This window comes from Saccoglossus kowalevskii, chromosome 13, assembly GCF_978046115.1.
Source record: "Saccoglossus kowalevskii chromosome 13, keSacKowa6.1, whole genome shotgun sequence".
Classification (NCBI taxonomy): domain Eukaryota; kingdom Metazoa; phylum Hemichordata; class Enteropneusta; family Harrimaniidae; genus Saccoglossus; species Saccoglossus kowalevskii.
In genome coordinates, this window is record NC_140653.1 from 13,485,875 (window position 1) to 13,504,820 (window position 18,946).

Consider the following 18,946-nt stretch of genomic DNA (forward strand, 5'->3'; position numbering starts at 1 on the left):
CATTACAGCCAGTCATTACAAACATGACATGCTCCACCCCCCCAGTACACCCTACAGCATTAATGGTTCCTATACTCATTTGCATCTATGTACAACAAGCTTAGCCAATAGATGCACCTGACTCATCAAACTTTTGACCAACCACTCATTCTAAATATTGTTGAGTGAGGGCGCTATTTACTAATGAGAGGAATCTTTTAAATAAATTAAACAGATATACATAATATTTATTTTATTGGTGATTGGGTTTACCTTTTAACTCTTCCGCTGATACTATGGGTCACATCAGCATCAAGAAGTGCCTTTAATGCATTGTTTAATTCTGCAAAAAACATCATATAAAGTATGTTAACAATTGATATATTTGAAGTACATGCAATGGCGAATACGCAGTCAAGTTTGAATATGAATGAATATAAGGTTATTACAAAGATACCTCAAAATATGCACGAAGAAAGTACAGCTGGAGTATTGACCGACGCGCAGCAATCAACGTTGCAATCAATATATAATTGTACCTACGATACGACACAAATAATAATCAGAATTAGAATACACAGTGACGTTTGTTTAAATTAAAATGAAGTTTTATGGAATGGTTATTTTCTTCTCTATATTAAAGATTTTCAACATATGTATTACGTTAAAAAGCAGTGTGTATATATTATGAAATAATGCAATTTAATCTGAATTCCTCAAAACACAGTGTGTCCACCGAGACAAAAACATATTTATTCTGTCTGTACAATATTTCAGTATATTATCGACAGCATAGCCAACAGTGGCACAATTGAATGTACGAGTATCTTATTATTATTGTTCTAGCGTGGATCCAAATGATTGCTCAAATTTTACAAATTTGTATTAGTTTTTTTTTCAGGTATTTACTTTAAAAAAAACCGACATCAGAATTCCCATGTAATTTATGACAAAACAGTATTTGGGTCAGTATTTTAGTTTCGTTCAGTTTCCTGCAAACCTTTAACACTTAGTTAGTGTCTTGCTAATTCCCACAATACGATCTAGTATTGTTGTCAGTGTATTTGAACAATTAAGCCTACCCATGCATTTAACACTTCTGCTATCACTCTCTGAGAACAAAACACGTGGTATATAACACCTGGAATTCCTTTTCAAAATACACATCAAAGAAACACAAACTTTTTAGGGAAAATACCCGGATATAGAAGTTACTATATCTGATAAATGTATATTTATATCTATCTATGTAAGAAAGTACTAAACGTACTGGGCTTATATACGACATGTCACAGTATATGGTTCAGTTATTCACTACATTTGATGATCTGTTGAGGAAATAACCCAATAGAATCATTCCTGGTTTGTTAAATGTTAACGCAGCAAATCTACCAAGGAACATAGAGATTTAAATGATGTTCAAGCTCAACTGGCAGGTTTTCGAACTCGATAATATACCCTGAAGCACCATAATACTCATTCGATGAATACAATTAAAACACTTTTATGGGCATTTTGGTTCACTTCATGAAATAAGTGTCTTCCAAATTAGTTCTTTGATGCACCGCCTTAAATGAGATAATTACTCACTAATTTGTATCATATTAATGTTTAATTAAAACTACTAAATTAGACACCTGTTAGGAAGTTGTTAGGAGTTTTTTTATGCATATTTACATTTCCAGCGATATTCACTGTCGCATCTCCAATGTGAAAGTTCGTGATATGTCGCCAGCTGAATTAGTTTCCTTTGTCATGGTATATGTTTAGCGAATCGATTGTTCAGTACCAGCTCTCATTGACTACGTTACCCGTATCATTATATAACATTAGTAGCTGAGACAATGAGCACATTAATTAGTCACAGCAGGTGGTCGTCTAATCATTTCCACCGGCTTTGAACTTGGGAAACTGATATAGCTTAATTGATCTCAATCGCCAAGGATAGTAACAGCGGTTTTTTATTTCATAATTAATGCCAACCAAACATGGTAACCAACATCCGAGTTGTATTGTCTTCATTTATCTTAATTGCCAATTATTGTAACAGTGGTTTCCTTTTCATTAATTAGCGCTAATCAAATATTGTAATTAATATTCGAAGTGTATTGTTTTTAATTACAAACACTGGCTAAAGTGCAGCTGGCGCATGATAGAAGTTAACCCTTAAAAGAGTACACACAACGAGTGGAACTGGGCTTCGGGCAGCATACTGAGGGCAAGGAAGCGGAGGCAGAGAGTAGCAAGCATTACGACCCGGTCGCTCAAGCTAAACTGCAGAATTAAACCGTTTCTTTCTCACTCCTGGTCCGAAACAGAACTCACACCAACCCAATCCGACTCGAAACCATCACCCCGACACACCCATAACCGTCGCTGACAAATGATACGGACAAATATAACAAATAAAACACAACTCCCTAGAAATACACAAGACCAAGAAATATACAACACTAATTAGCAACATGACTTTACAGTCAAGAGAGCAGGTGTTTATTTGATACGTGAGATCAATTTTAATACGCGAGAGGTAGAGGTAGTCCATGTAAAACCAACGGTGTCATATATTTACAAACCATGATAGGAAGGTTTTAAACGGAGCCAATCACAATATTTTAGTTTAAATAGTTATTCTTTTCAGTCAACGAGGTCGATCGGGAATTAGATGCATAACATGAGACATCGTTTTGTGGCTATCTAACTATCCATCTTATTACTACTATAACAAGGCAAGGCATTTTTAAAATCTAGTACTTGTTATTTCAACTTACTTGATGTGAACTAGATAGTATCCATCCATCTATTACAAACTAGCATGTAGATTAGGCTTAAAACATGTGATGGCAGAATGTATCTTGCTTCTTTATCTATTGCCTTGTCAATCCATTTCATAGTATTCACCACTCTCATGGCAACACGTCTCTTTTGAAAGACGATGACTCCCCCCAGGGAAACGGACACTATGACATCTCATCACACATCTTATCTTTTGCTGATGAAAGTTAGTTTATACCTCTGATTGAAATAAAATATAATAAATATTAGATCATATGGAATGCAACAAATATTGATTGTGGCTAATACTAGTATATTATATTATATTAGATATACATCTTAATACGTCCAAACAAAAAGATAAATTCTTTGGCATACATACATCCATTATTGTCTTTTTAATATATTTATATACTGTCACATATTGTTTATGGTACTGTGTACAATATACAGTTATACAGGTTGTTGAACCTAATTTCTAAAGGTCATACTTCATGTTTTTTTTTTCCGTAAACACTGGATGGCGCTATACCCAATACTACTCTTTCGAAATCCGTTGAGCTAGTAAAACGGCTGCAAACGAGTAACACGACTCCTTAACCTCAACTAACTGAATTCCTTTTTTATTAAGCAATAACTTTGGAGACAATAAATGTGCGCATAGTTTTATTGAAGAGATTTTGAAGTAAATACTTGTTTTAATGTAGTTTGAAACACTATAGACGTATGTATGATGTTTTATCGGACGTTTGAATTTAAGCGGTTTGTTAAGATTGTATCGAATCGAAATCATTATATCTGCTTTAATTTAAACCGACATTATAACTATAAATGGACTATAAATGGAACCCTAAACAATAGGGATTAGTTCGTTACGCGTCCTGCTGCTGTACACAGCTCCGGTAATTGTTCAGTAAATTGATTTTTTCGGTGTACTTTCGGCCAATATGTCGAACCAAAAATGCATAGGTGTGACTATGAATATACTAGCCTTGATGTGACGTTACGATTGTGGTCCCAAATAGCGTGTACCTCATGATGAGTTGGCTAACTTGTCCAAACATTTAGTTAGTTTATAATCCAAATCTGCTTATCCATGTAGTGGATTCAGTGAAAACAAAGGAGTCTCAGTCAGGACAAGACTCTGAGAGCAAGAAAATACATTTATTTCCACAGCTTGTAAAACACTAGAAATATTCACGTGTCCGGAATATCGACCGTTCTTTTCTGCGGTCATTTTGCTTTTCCATTCAGTGTAACTTTTATTTGCGTTGAAAATAAAAACAAGAGTTTTCCGTTTCATAAATGAGCATGTATTTATTTTATGTTCGATTAAAATCTGTTGTGAACCAAAATGAAGGCTAGTTTACAGTGGTGAATACTGGGTTCCGGCCGATCGACAACCGGCTAGTGTCCCCCTAGTGTAACGTTACAGTAAATGTACTTTTGGGTAGATTGACGGCGGGTCTGCGCTGCGTCAGTATCACTGTCATATGCTCATTGAATTCGAATATGAACGACATGATTTTGTTTTCTATTACTCGTCATATAAGTCTGTCTGTATGTTTGATGTGTCAGACAAAATGGTGGTGAGATATTTTGACGAGTTCAGTTATTTGAATCCATAATAAATTATCATGAATCTTATTATTTATTTGATATTAGTCTACACCGTATTGTAATATTTGTGACTATGAATATACTAGCCATGGAATCGGTGGTGGTGCTGGTATATGGTTCGATATATTTTCATGTTTATTGACTAGCTAATAATATTTCGAACGAGATGCTGGTCACCTAGCTGGAAAACAATTCGATAAAAGGTCGCGAGTACCACGATTTTATGCGATATGATAAAATCCTCTGGAGAATCCCTCTTCGGAGTCGTGGATTATTTGAAAATAGCATTTTAACATTGTGTTTTATTCATGAGAGTGTCTGCATAAACCTTTGCCTATAGCATTCTGGTGTAAAAACAAATGTTTCAACTGTATGACTCTTTACCGTGGATATCATAACATGTAGTGGGAATATACGTTTCAACGTTTTATTTTGGCGCATTACCTGTGGTTTTGTTTCTCCCGGGGCAAGCCACTTTTCGTCTCGTTGACTTCGTGTCTGACATACTTGTGATTGCATTGAAATGCGTTTCCATGTCAAGTTGCGTGCATACCCAAATGAGGCATTGTGACACCCATGTTGAAAAAAAAAATCTGACGAAGTGACATTCGGACAAAAAATAAATCCAGCAAAAGTCAAATCGATTGAGTTGGCAGTTACTTACGACTTCCCCTTGAATGCATTTTTTTCTCAAATACATGTCAGAACATGGATATATTTGACATCGGTGAGGATGTTTTGAAAGAAAATAATAAACGTGTTAGAAAAAAAAATAGAAAATAATAACGGCGTGGCACTGTTTACTGCAAACTGCACTTAGGTTTGCTTTATAATCACAAAAATTTCATCACTCATACATGATTTTTATTATAACTCGTTTATACAAGTACGCTATATTGGTTCTTTTATACTGCTAAAATGAGTCGTGCAGCCGAGAAAAAGCTTGCACACAATTTATAACCTATCCACAGACAGTCGAAATAATAAATGGGTGATGTATGGGTCCCACAGTCGCGCGTATCCCGAGTTGTTCGGGGATCACTTGATGATATTTACGTACGCCCTAGAAAAAATATTAGTTACTTGTTGGGCGTACGTAAATATCATCAAGTGACTATATAACCCCAAACAATTTGGGATACGCGTGACTGTGCTATTACACTCAGTATACAAAATAAAGAAAATAAGAAAGGTACCGACTTCGACATACTACAGGCATGTCACAAATTATCCAATTTTCATTTCCCGGGACTCCGTTGTACTATAAACGGAAGTCATAATATTCTTATATCGATCGCTATTTTATTTGTGAACAAATTACAAGTACCGATATTCTGCCAAACTTTGAAAATGACGTCCGCTATCGATTTTGCCAACTCTTGCCATCATATGAGATATATTATGAATATTTCTATTGGCTGAAATTTGCGGTTCCGTGAACTTTAGATGCACAAGATGTTGGCAAGGACATTATTCGTCTTTATCGTGGTGATCGATTTATTACCATTTATATTTTTACTGACTACCGTTACCCAGATCCGGACTATATATGATCGTAGATATTTGTTTTTTTCGATATTGGCCATTTCCCCTTTGGTTCTAACCGTCATTTCGCCTGTTTGTCAATTTACCATGTATTGTTTGAAAGCAGTTTATTCATGTCAATATCGCAATGAGAGTGATGATTTATTGCGAATTCCCTCACAAAGGGTTTTCAACTTGTAGTTTTTACGCAGTTCATGTAATAAATATGCCTGAATACAAATCTCCATGCTCCATTTTTTAAATATTTGAATGTGTACTGCGTCTTCCGTGGTGAAAAACAACGATACAATGTAAGCGAGTAGCTTATTCAGCTGCGTTTACGTCTCTTGTCCGCACTGATTGTGAATTTATATGCGTGTCATCCCCACAGAAATCACACCATGTGAACACCAACCAACCACGAACACAGTTGTTATCATGCCGACATGTAAATTGAGTATGATGCGAATTTTCCTCCTTTTCACCGGCAAGTAAGTCGATTATTTTTGAGGGAGTTTATGTTCTATTTCGGTCATTTTTTTTTGTTTTCGTCTATGCCAGAAAATAAACAACGACGGAAGCGTGCGTTCGGACTTGAGGACTCGTCGAAATACGAATTTAAATACAGTTTAATCTGCTTTCCGGCCTGAGTAACGCATGATATTTCATCGATATCGTACACTACAATGTCACTCAATTTATGACTTGATTGCTCCGGGCGAATTCTGTAACAAGCGAATATAACCCGGAACCACGGTCACTAAAAAAGACCGTGTCGAAACTATAACGTCTACAATGTAACCACAGTGACTCAACCGTGATGTAATGGATCTGAGTTCGCTATATTGAATAATCTGTTTGTAAATGTACCCAGAGGATTACGATGTTCTGTAAACACACTGTGCTGATAACGAGAAACTAATTAACACTAGACATTATGCATAGCCACTCCCCAATAAACGAGGATTATCTTGTGATAATCAAGACATGGGCCTTTAAGAAAATGTTAACAGTGATTTGCACCTTCCTTTTTTAGACATGGGTCACTCACTCAATAGAAAAGGGATTGTCAATTTCAAATTACAGTGCATAAACATCCAATGCACTGAGAATAATTATCTTAAAAAATGAAATTGATATTGTCTGGCATTTACCGGTTTTACTTTATAGTGCATTTTCGCCATAGTATATATGTGTGTGTCTCCCTCAACAATATTTGCTTCAAAATGTGCGCTGATACTGCATATGCTGACATATTTGCTGGCAACATAAACCAACCACACAGTGACGAACGAAAATAATATTTGAATTAAACTCTCGCGCACAAAAAATAAAATAAAGAACAACTTTTTCTTATTATTTTAATTCCAAAACAACTGATCCCTTGCTCTCACCTGTCGAAATTGTGTTTCACAAAACAATAACAATAGAAACATCGGCTGAAAAACCGTTTTAGGAAATAATTCCGAGCGGGAATTTTACATTACTACAGAAAGGATAACGGACACAAGTTAATAATGTTTGATTTGCAGTATACTTGTAAATATAGTTAAGTAGATAATAAATTTTAAGCGAAGATGGAAGCAGAAAGTTTAGATGACATATTCCTTATTTTTGGACATACATATCAAATGGATGTGCACAGTTTAAAAGAATTATGCTCAAAGTTATGGTGTAAGATGAGAAATCCACCCTGGCTTGTCTGAAATGAACAGGAACTAATAACATAAATATACTATACAACACAATTTAAACACCTGGATGATATTTACAAATATATTTAATCCAGTGTCTAAAAATTGAAAAATGCTTTGTCTAGTGTTAAACACGCAGTAGGATATGGAGACATCAGTAGTTACGGTATTAAGGCAGTAAAACAGTAAACCGTTCTGACAAACAATACAAAGATCTTGTGACAGCAGTGTTTACATCTTCAAATATGTCACTGGCTCCATAACAGTAACCTAACAAATATTTAAGTTTAGTATAAAAATGTATCACATGGTCTTTTTGTTCAAAATCTCAGGTATATACATTACAATGAATCTTTTGAAATATAACAAATAAATTATACCAGCAGACTAAAAAAGAGCCCACATGTACTTCTCTATTAATGGCTCAAGGAAATTTAGTTTTTACATTGTAATACAATTGTAATAATAAAATACCGTTGTAAGAACATCAGTGCAGAGGTGACATATATGCCACACGTGTTGTGTAATTCCAATATACGTTTTTACTAATTTATTCTTGCCATTAATGTAACTGGGGGTGTATTTCTCCTATCATCTTGGTATTGGTTAATCATTGAATAGATTGATTAACTCAAATCTCTTACCGAGAAGAGCATTGTGAATACTATTGGCATATTATATATTTTAAAAGTCATGTCTAACTCAAGTTTTATGCAAGATGTATAAATCGGCGCTAATAGCGGTATGATATGAAAGATACCGCAATGAATGCCTGTGAAGATAGAAAAACAAAAACTTAACAAAACGTATAGTTAAAAGCTGTCACAGACGGCAACTGGTTTTGGATGAGTGACAGGCCTTGTTGGCGTTATTATAATGAAAATATAATGGGTAAATTGCGCTACCTACAGAGAGGTATTCCAGCTACTGCTTATTATCAACCCTAATCTGAGCCCACAGTCAATGCTACCTGCCATCTCTTTGAGTTACCGAAGACGAAGTCACTGACTCTTGTGTTACCGAAGGCGAAGTCATTGACTCTTGCGTTTACGAAAGTCATTGACACCGTACCTTTAACACACTAGCAAATAATATGCAAGACGAAGCCGAGCCGAGTAGACTACTTCGAAGAGACATTTGACTGCAAAAAATCGGTGATTTTCACATATTGCTGCTCAATCATTTCAATTGTTGTGCTATTATATGCACAGGTAGTTTGTAATGTTGTATTTTACCTTGAATATTTTTTACTGGTTTAGCTATAAAGTTATTGCAATTTCTCCCTTGCACATTATCACTGTATGTGATTGAACGATGATCGTTAGAAGGGGACGCAAAACAGTTATCAGACATTAAGCATGGTGTATGCAAGTATAGGAGATGCAGACGTTGTTCTGGCTTCATGGATTCTACTCTACTCATTGCATGCTAATATTACCAGAATATACACAGCAAATCGGTTTCTCAGTTGCATTGTCACATAAGTGTCAGCTTTTCAGTGTCATTTTATCTTGTATAGTACAACATGTCTGAGCTCACGCTCAATGTCGCTCTAAAATTTTGAAACTATTTGTGAATTGATGAAGAAAGTTAAGTCGTATAAGATCTTTTGTCTTACAGGGCCCCAAAATCAGAAGTAGGACGTCTATTAAATACTTCCTCATTTAGTTTATGCATGTTTAAATATTAATTTGTATCTTGTGAATAGCCACAAATGATTAACAATCAGAATTAGAATAAAAAGTAATGATATTTTATGGAAGTGTTATTTCACTTATCTTCATTACCTGAATTGAGCATGTATTATGTTAAAGGCAGTGTGTCATATTTGTGCATTTCTGTTTGTGTATTATGTAAGTATATTCTCCACAGCATGATCATGAATAGAAAAACTGAATGAACGAGCATTCCATTCACCGTAGCTAGGGTTCGGAATTAAAAGTCCATGTGTTGTTTCTATATTGAATACCACTGAATATAATGTAGGAGTACGTACATTATAATGTCATTATTCCTTGTGCTGAATATCCACACACTTAAGCAGTCGTATATCTATTTAATTCTTTTAAAATATTCCTCTCATTAGTAAATAGCACCCTCACAAGAATTAGAATGAGTGGTTGGTGAAAAGTTTGATGAGTCAGGTGCATCTATCTATATATGCAAATGAGTATAGGAACCATTCATGCTGTAGGGTGTACTGAGAGGGGTGGAGGATTTCATGTTTGTAATGACTAGTTGTAATGTGCTATCTCGTAGTTTTCAGGATGTAGCTTGATATTAGTTGCTTTCTTGGTTGTTCAATTATTTGTGGTGGGTGGAAGATGTGTTTATTCGTTGTTGAGTCATTGTTTAGACACCCTGCAGCTTGAAATGGTATGGTTCAAATCAAGTTATGGTGGTGTCTTCTAAAAACATTGCATCACAATTATTTATGTTTATTTATTACTGTTGTAGATCCTGTAAACTAGCCACTGAATATGATGTCGGGAATAAATGGTCTTCTAAACAAGCTTTATTAATTATTGCTGGCAATATTCAAATATGAATTGGGAGCAAACTGTGACACCAAATCTGGTAGTTGTATTGTTATGCTTCTAAAATATTTTTTTAAATGTCTTGAAACAGATGTAAATATAAGGATGTGGATTGTAAAATATTAAGATGAAATGGTGTCTAAGAAATTAATTTGTATATGGTAAATTTATTTTAAAGAATTCAGTGAAAATATTATAAAATAAAATAAATTAAATATAAATATTATGTGTATTTTCGTATGTGGAAACTTGGCTGGCCCACTCAAAATATAAAGATGTGAGGTCTGCTGTTCTTTGTTTTTATATTTTTTCATTTGTGTAAAAACTGGTATTTCACAGACTGCAAACAATAAAACACTCACAGTGCAAGACTAGTTCACCAACATGTCTCTTCTCTTGCTTGAGCGTGAAAGTACATGGTTTAGTGACTACCTCTTATGTTTTTAAATATTAGAATTTCATTTATTTGGAAAGGTTTTTCTATAAAAAGAGAACAGATATATATATCTACTCTTGCGTTATCGATTGTAATTTTTGATTTTTTTGTTAAATAGGTGAAATAAACCGTTCAGTCATGCACTATTTATTTCCAACTCCCTTGGAATACCATAATGAACCAATAGGATATTTTATGTTTGTTGCCAACGTTACATCTGTGTGTAACTATTGCTATGTGCATGTTTCGCAGATCGTTTCCAGAAGTGCATTCAATATTTATAGTACATCTAGACAAACTTGTTAACAAAAGTGGATGTTCTGCCACAATCCCAATAAACTGCTTTAGTTGATTTATTTTACTTTACACTTAAACATATTGTCTATAATCTCAGATGTCTATCTTCTAGAATATAATCGGCGATCAAATGACTTAAATATACATCATAATTTAATGTTATTCCTGTTCTATATACAACTGTTTCACAATAATATTATAATCAAAATAGTCAGGAATACTTTTGTCTATTTTAACACATTATAAACCTCACACTTGAATCTTACAACATTTTTCATTTTTCAAGATATACTGAAACTCTGAAGTTTCAGAAACAGACACTCGCGATGTACTCGTGTTGAATGCTTTAGCAAACTCCACGAGAATACAATACACTTTCTTTTTATTTTTTGTATAAGTAAATTTCAGTTATTGCGTATTACGCTAAATATTCTCGGCGAAAATCTGTCCAAAAACATCATCAATCAAATAAAGCACCCTCAGCACATTTATCTATTTTGTTTAAATTAGTACAACAATATATCTAATAGTGTGATCCCAATCTCTCATTCAATTTGAGGTTCATCATTCTTCTTATACATACTGATCCTAGACCATATTTGGCCACTGTCAACAGCAATTTCATCCTGATTTGTTTTCTCTACGTATAAATGCCGTTCATTATCTGAATATCGGTAGAATCAATCAGAATATAAAGTGTTGTCTAATGTTTTCAATTTAACGTTATTGACCCAGGCGTTTAACTTTCACGTTTTATTCTGTGAAGTTATTGACGCAGTCTGTCTAATCAAGAAGAATTGAGATGTACGTTACTTTGTCAATAATTATACGACCCTTCTTTAGCATTTCTGACATTGAATTCCTCATAAAGTAGCATTTCTGTATTGTTCAATTTTGAAACATATTTTCAAGAACTTATTGTTTTCTACTACATAGACAATAACCTCAATGCAACTACGGCGAATTTCATTTATACGAAAACTAAAACACTCAAAACTTTTTTATTTCAATTATCGATGCCTGGATTTACATGTAATTTTCGATAAAATTATTTTAAATATCTACACAATCTGAACTGCACTATATTTAGTTTTAATTTTTTTTTTAAACTTTCAGACTTAGTTAGTTAGTGTCTTGTTCGTCTACGGAATACAGTATGGCATAGTAGCTATAGATTCGAATTATGTATAACAATGTAAGAAAGTATACAACTATATCTAAAAAAATATCGAATCGTAAAAGAAGGGATGCTCTTATGCACGGTTTTGAGTACTAGTTTAGAAGTTCAGTTAATGTCCGCGTTTCAAAATTTTACGATGATATATTGTAGCACTAACTTAATGAATCACATGGTATGTTAAGAAGAGGAGTCGAAAGACGTTCCTGCTGATTAGTTAGCAATTTTCTCAAAGCAGGCAATGATATACCTGAAACAATATTTTACCATTGTCTAAAAATGTTATCTCGAGGCGAACTTTAAATCTCACGGAAGTCTTCGCACCGCCTTAAATGAAATAATTACGCATTACTGGTAGACTATTGTTAAAACTAGGGACCCAGAAATTCCGGCGACGAATGATACTAAAATTTAACTAGCACAACTCTTCCAGAAAAATGCTTTATTATTTGGCGCCCAATATTAAAAAATATTAGGAAAGTCCAGATTAATTGTGGAACGGTCAATGTTGCCCTTCCCTTAATTATCGTCCAAGGAAAATGTTCGGCAGTATTGTCAATCTCTGGAACTCGCACATGTAACCCGATGATAATTGCTTTTGTCTAAAGATAATGGTGTATAATACATAATACAAAATAATCGTATTTTTATAATAAATACAACAACAACTGTTATCCAATTGATAATAATTCGAAAGTTAATATTGTGTTGTTATAATACAACAATCAATTTGAAGCCCACTCTAAAATCTACATTCCCCCATATAAAAAAAAATAATTCGGAAAATTCACTGAATTAACCATTTTACAAGATCCTTGGTTTGATAGTTAAATTAATTTACATGATTCAAGTGTTCGTGTTAATTTCTGAAGTAGCGCTCTGGTTTACCTCAATATGTGTATGTGTTAATTTCTCAAAGTTACATATAATTTAATGCTAATGGGATCAAAAACTAACATAGAAAATTATGTTCAGTAAAATTATTTTGTTTTTGAAGCAGAGTTAGATGTCTTGCATATAACTGATCAAAATCGACATTACTATATGCATATTATAAGACTAATGTTACAGTAATACAATCGAATAATGACTAGTGTGTTAACCAAATGTGTAATATGACGTTATCGAGGACACAATATACATGCGTCAATATTCATTTGCATATCAATAAGGTCAGTAAATTGGTCATATTTCCGTTTCCATTTTACTAATGTATATCAAATATATAATAGATTTCCAGATAATGCAATAAAGTACTATTGTGTCAACAACTGTTTAAGTTTGTTTGTTGGTGTGCGTTATATTTAGTCGGGTTTATATTTGTTCTGATCGTTGACTTTGTATTAAAAGCATGAAACTTGGGGCACACTTATACAATTAAATATGCTGACCTTGTTGTATTGATGTCTTGTTGTCGAAAACCGCATGTCATACTCTCATTCTTTGATTTTTGTTTTCGATTTAAAACATTGATATGAGTCTTTTAGTTTCAAGTTAATAATATTCATAAGTAGACTGCATGGTGCACGTGGCTGTTTAATGTATATCAACACTATACAATTTTACAATACACAAGTAGATTATTGCAATGTACAAGCCGTCTGAACATTATATAAAGCTATTTTTTCAAGCCCACAAATTTCATCTAACGGAAAATATGTTCTAAAAAAGCTGGTGAACATAACATGGCTTAATGCATTGTAAAAATCGTACTGTGATTTTTGATTCATTTTCATCAATAAATAATAGATGTAGCTGAATACAAAATGATAAATACTCAATGTCAACAGAAGAGAAGTAGAAAATTGCAAATTTTGCTGTCACTACTTAATAATGGTGTCATGAATCATTGATGATTCACCATTACAAAAAGAAAAAAAAAGCAGTACATTATATTAGTCCTGCCTTTCTGAACTTGCACTCATTTTGCAGCCTTTTTTTGTTCGTACTACTCAGACGTCAGTCGTAAACTGAAGTGTAAGATGATAAGTTTACAGATGAGCGTCTCAATCATTAGGTTTCTGGTGTGAGCATGACGCTGCACGGACGGATTAAATAAACAAAACAAAACCGACGTAAAGACATCTATGAGACCCATAAGAGTCCTTGTAGCAATGCCACGTATATCGGTATAATACTTGTTATTGAAGACGAAAGCAAATTAAGAGTAAGGACAAACTCGGCTAAGCGTAGAAGAACGCGTGTAGCTAATTAGAGCACTTGACATTCATAAAGAATATTGTTTTCAACTCCTCGCTTGACGTTTGGTGCAAGAAACTTTAATGAATCAATTATTTCACTTGTATTAGTAAAATCTGTTATGCACATGGTAAAGAACGGTTGATAATGAACATTACTTTGCCATTTTAACGTGAAATTCACCGGGACAAGAACAACCAGAAATAATCGCGCTAACTATTTTGAGAAGCATATAAAAGCGTGAGGTACTTGGGTGTGATATGACCGATGACTTGGCATTGGATGATAAGGAACTAGCTGAAATGATATTATTAACTATTTTAACAATTGCTTGTATGTATGTAATGATGTGATAACATTCGAAGTGCTTCTAAAACAGTTTTCTGATAGCTGGCGCTGTGATTCACCAATGCATAGATCTTTGCGCCTGACTAACACAAGCTCATTTATCCATTCGTTGGTTCCCGGCGTCCTTTACGAATGGCAAAGAGGAGGCAGGTAGCTAGTAATCGCCACATTGTTCAACTGGGCCAGGATTTCGGCCCAAATGCACGTGACTTGAGTTCCGTTCTACGTAAACGTTTCTGTAATACTACAATAACGCCTAGTCCATTCATTCCGTCTGTTTAGACTTCTTATCTGAGATGGTTCTAAAAAAAACCTGCTTTATACAAGGAACGACCACGAGGGTGAGCGCTGACGTCAGGTTACCAAGGGAAATAGAACGAATAACGAGAACATGATGGACCAATCAGAATGCTGTAATCAATACTACTTACCGGCTTCTTGTGGCTTGGTGCACCATGACACTTGAGGTCCAGCCAAATTTATGCAGGCCGTATATCATTTACTTTTAACACTGGATGGCGCTATATCCATTATCACTCGTTCGGCATCCATTGAGCTAATAAAACAACCATTTTTGCACTATCAGGAACAAACGAAAAAAAAACATGTATAATTACCTAATTAAATTGTAAAATTGCAAATAATAAACGTTATGACTAATCAGTCATCGTGTTAAATCCTCTTATTTAATTAGCAATACTTTTGGTGACAGTCTACCTGTGCTACGTATTTTGGCAGGATATTCAAGTGAACAATATATGTACTGTGTTGAAGAATACGAACGCTTGAATTTAAGAACTATGTGAGCTTTAATTTACGAAATTCAAAATACATACGTACCAAGATGGTTGTCTTAAAAAAATGACGAGTTGAATAAAAACATAATAACAGTGTTCTGTGGCTTCCTGGTTTATACAGAGGTCGCTCACTCAATAGAAAAAATACAAAAAAAAACAAAACATAGTCTTTTTACATTTTCATCAGATAAGTAAGACCAGTGCATGAAACGTGTTCAAAACTGAAAACATCGTTAAGCTTTTGTTGACAAGCATTTTAAATGCCAAGACAAAAGGTAATATTATTGTGGAAATGTGAATTACACTGCCCTCTATCATAACAGCTAAAGTGGAGACCTAAAACGAAAGGCGGCCACTAGAGGAAGGGGGAAGGCGATGAGCAACAGTAGTTCATTGCCAGTAACCCATATGTATATATTCAAATGGAATCGTTATTAATTGTTCATTTTGAGAGTTATATTCACTCTGCATTAAAGACGCTGCAAGGCTTTGTGTACAATGAGTATTTCAGTTTCCATTTAAGAACGTCTAATTCTCGGGAATTGAATTTGCATTCTCCGCTTGTGAAACGGAAAATTTAATCAGTGTGGCCTTATTTGTATTTATAAACGGTGTATGTGCGTAGTAACCTGAACAGAACGTATTGCTCAACATAACTGCTAAATACAAGAGATACACTGGTATTATATCTGTGTCCACTCCGAACGTTTCTACCATGACGGGGAGCAGCATGTACAGTCCTTTAGCAGTCAGATTCACTAATATATCGTACAATGTCACCGAGGATTGGGATCATCACCACCTGCCCGAATGGATCTTTCACTTCTTCATGCCTTCGCTTTTCAGTGTAGTGTGCGCAACTGGGATAATTGGGAACAGTCTCGTGATATTTGTGTTTCTGAAGTACATGCCATCAAATATCGTGCCGAATGTGTATATCCTTAATTTAGCATCGACTGATTTGATCATTATGCTTGAGCTACCGTTCCTGACGTATTTTAATACGACCAGGCGTTGGGTGTTTGGGGATGTGATGTGTCGTATTGTGATGGGAATCGACGGGCTAAACGTATTTACAGGTATTTTCACTTTGGCAGTGATGAGTGTAGACCGTTACCTAGCAATAGTCCATGCCGTATGGTCTAAAAATCACAGATCAGTGACACAGGCTAGACTGATCTGTTTATTTATGTGGTGTGCTTCTATCGCTATAACGCTTCCGTTATGGATGTATGCCCAGACACAGACCTTTGGTGTCGATACTATGTGTAACGTTCTCTGTCCGGAAGAGGTGGAAAGAATATTCTCAATTTATTCATTTGTTCTCGGATTCTGCACACCGCTTATGATTATACTGCTTTGCTATTTACGAATTTTAATTTTCTTAGCAAATTGTAGAAGAAAAAACAGCCATGGTAATCGTCACTCAAAACTTGGAAAAGTAGGAATTCTCGTCCTATTAGCCGTTGTCTTGTTCATAGTATGCTGGTTCCCGTTCTGGCTAGGACAAATAATGGTCTTCGCCGGGAGAAACACTTTCGCCGTTAGAATTGTCTACTATGTCGGTCACAGCCTTACGTATGCTAATTGTTGCCTTAATCCACTGGTCTACATCTACGTTCGTCAAGACTTTCGGCAACATCTGAAAAAAATAATTTTTTTTCAAAAATGTTTGATTCGCAGAGAAAACAACTCAGCGGCTAGTGCGAGCAAGGAAATAACAGAAACAGCGCAGACAAGAAATACAAAAGTCTAATCTCTTTGTAATTGTGACCTGTTGACGTATTTTTAGACATCTCACACATCTCTTAATCTAATCTATACTGCCCACGTCGCATGTGTATATGCCAGATACGTATTTATTATTCATAACAGTGTTTATAATTAATATAACTTCGGTTGAATGTTAACGTTGCTATGGAGACTTATCCAATCACGACACTTAATCAAAACAAATTTATTTTTTATTTTTATGACGTTTACCAGCCAATATTTTCGATAAAAAAAATACACTAATTGATATTTCATATAACAACAGAACGGGTCAAACGCTAGTTGTATTCGCGGTTTGACTGAGTGGAAACGGATATCCAGTGAACAATCGTTATCTATACGCATTGTTTTTTTGGCATCAATATAATGATCAATGCCATCAATGTAATGCATCATTGACCTCGTTGGGTGAATCTATCAATACAATGGTATATTCAGAAACTTTCAATGATTTGACATAGGTTTGGCATAATTTCTTTTTTATTATAACAATAAATTTGACATGTCAGAATTGTGGTTTAAAACTAAAATATAGACAACGCTTGACCTAATTTGAAAACTCGATATACGGAAGCCTTTCGGAAATAAAATTACTTGCCAGTATCTTTATCCATAATTCACACCACTGTGATTTGTTGATAAATTACCCCAAGGGCGTGTAGCTACATGGATAATTATTTATAAGCGTTCCCAGAACTCGAAAGCGATCGATCAGAACAATAATCACAGTGTAATAAGTGTAATAAATACAATTTTCTAGGGCATGGCTAAGCAAAATCGAATATTCTGGATGCTCATTTATGTAACTCCTTATTTTTGAGGAGAACAAGTATTTTCTTGTAGTTTATGATTTTATTATAAGCACAGTTAGTTTGCAGATGGAAATCGTAGAACACAACATGACGTTATTTTCACATATACCCTCAAACGATGCGAACTACATTGATGTGGTTCGCACTGATCGACGCACGGGTAACTTATTTTGTTTTTGAAACAGAAGCAGTTGTCGTTTTTGTGATTACGGAAAATTCTGCATAAAATGTGTTATATTTGTATTATTTGAGCACTCTTTATTTACTGTATATTGTTGTATGTAACATGTGATGTCATTATATTAGAATAAATTCCATCTTGCACCCATTACCATTGAATCTCATTTCCGGTGTGCTATTTTTTCTTGATTGCGTGTATTGTGCAAAACATTTCCACATCATATAGACACTTATGAATGCGAGTGAAGATGTAAAAAGTGAGGCCTTAGAATGTGAAAATGTAGTTGTCCATAGTTTCGCTCAAAACCTACATGATGTTTTAAAACGGTCACAATATCGTATTGAAGTGTTTCTTGCTTCGATGCGATCTCTCATTCCACTGTTGCAATTTACGATGGGTAACACGCTGACATCAAATAATAATGAGGTTTTTCTCATTAGGTACCTCATTTCTGTATTGTATTAACAAAGCACCATTTGTGGTTTGTATTCTAATCGGGAGAAATCGATATGTTAAGCGGGTGTGCTGCGTATAGTCGTCAGAAACGTTAGCAACAGTTGAGTACGTTGATTCGACTGACATATAAAACTACCAGAAATATTACGATTTGATAAAGATTAAAACAATCCTTCTATGAGAATAGTATCAATTATGTTGCATCAAATTTGTATGATGAGAATCTTAGCGAACTCTGCCTAGCGCGTTCAACGATTTCTCCATGGATAGCGAAGACGCCATGTACACCATCAGTATAATACTAATTACTTTAGTGATGAATATTCATACAGATTATTCCT

General features: G+C 34.6%; 1 protein-coding gene across 1 annotated transcript; it reads left to right on the forward strand.

The window, feature by feature from the left end:
- Positions 1–16,098: 16,098 nt before the first annotated feature.
- Positions 16,099–17,139, forward strand: LOC100367256 (somatostatin receptor type 4-like). Its single transcript, XM_002732748.3, has one exon. The coding sequence runs from the start codon at positions 16,099–16,101 to the stop codon at positions 17,137–17,139; it is 1,041 nt and encodes a 346-aa protein (XP_002732794.1).
- The last annotated feature ends 1,807 nt before the right edge of the window (positions 17,140–18,946 follow it).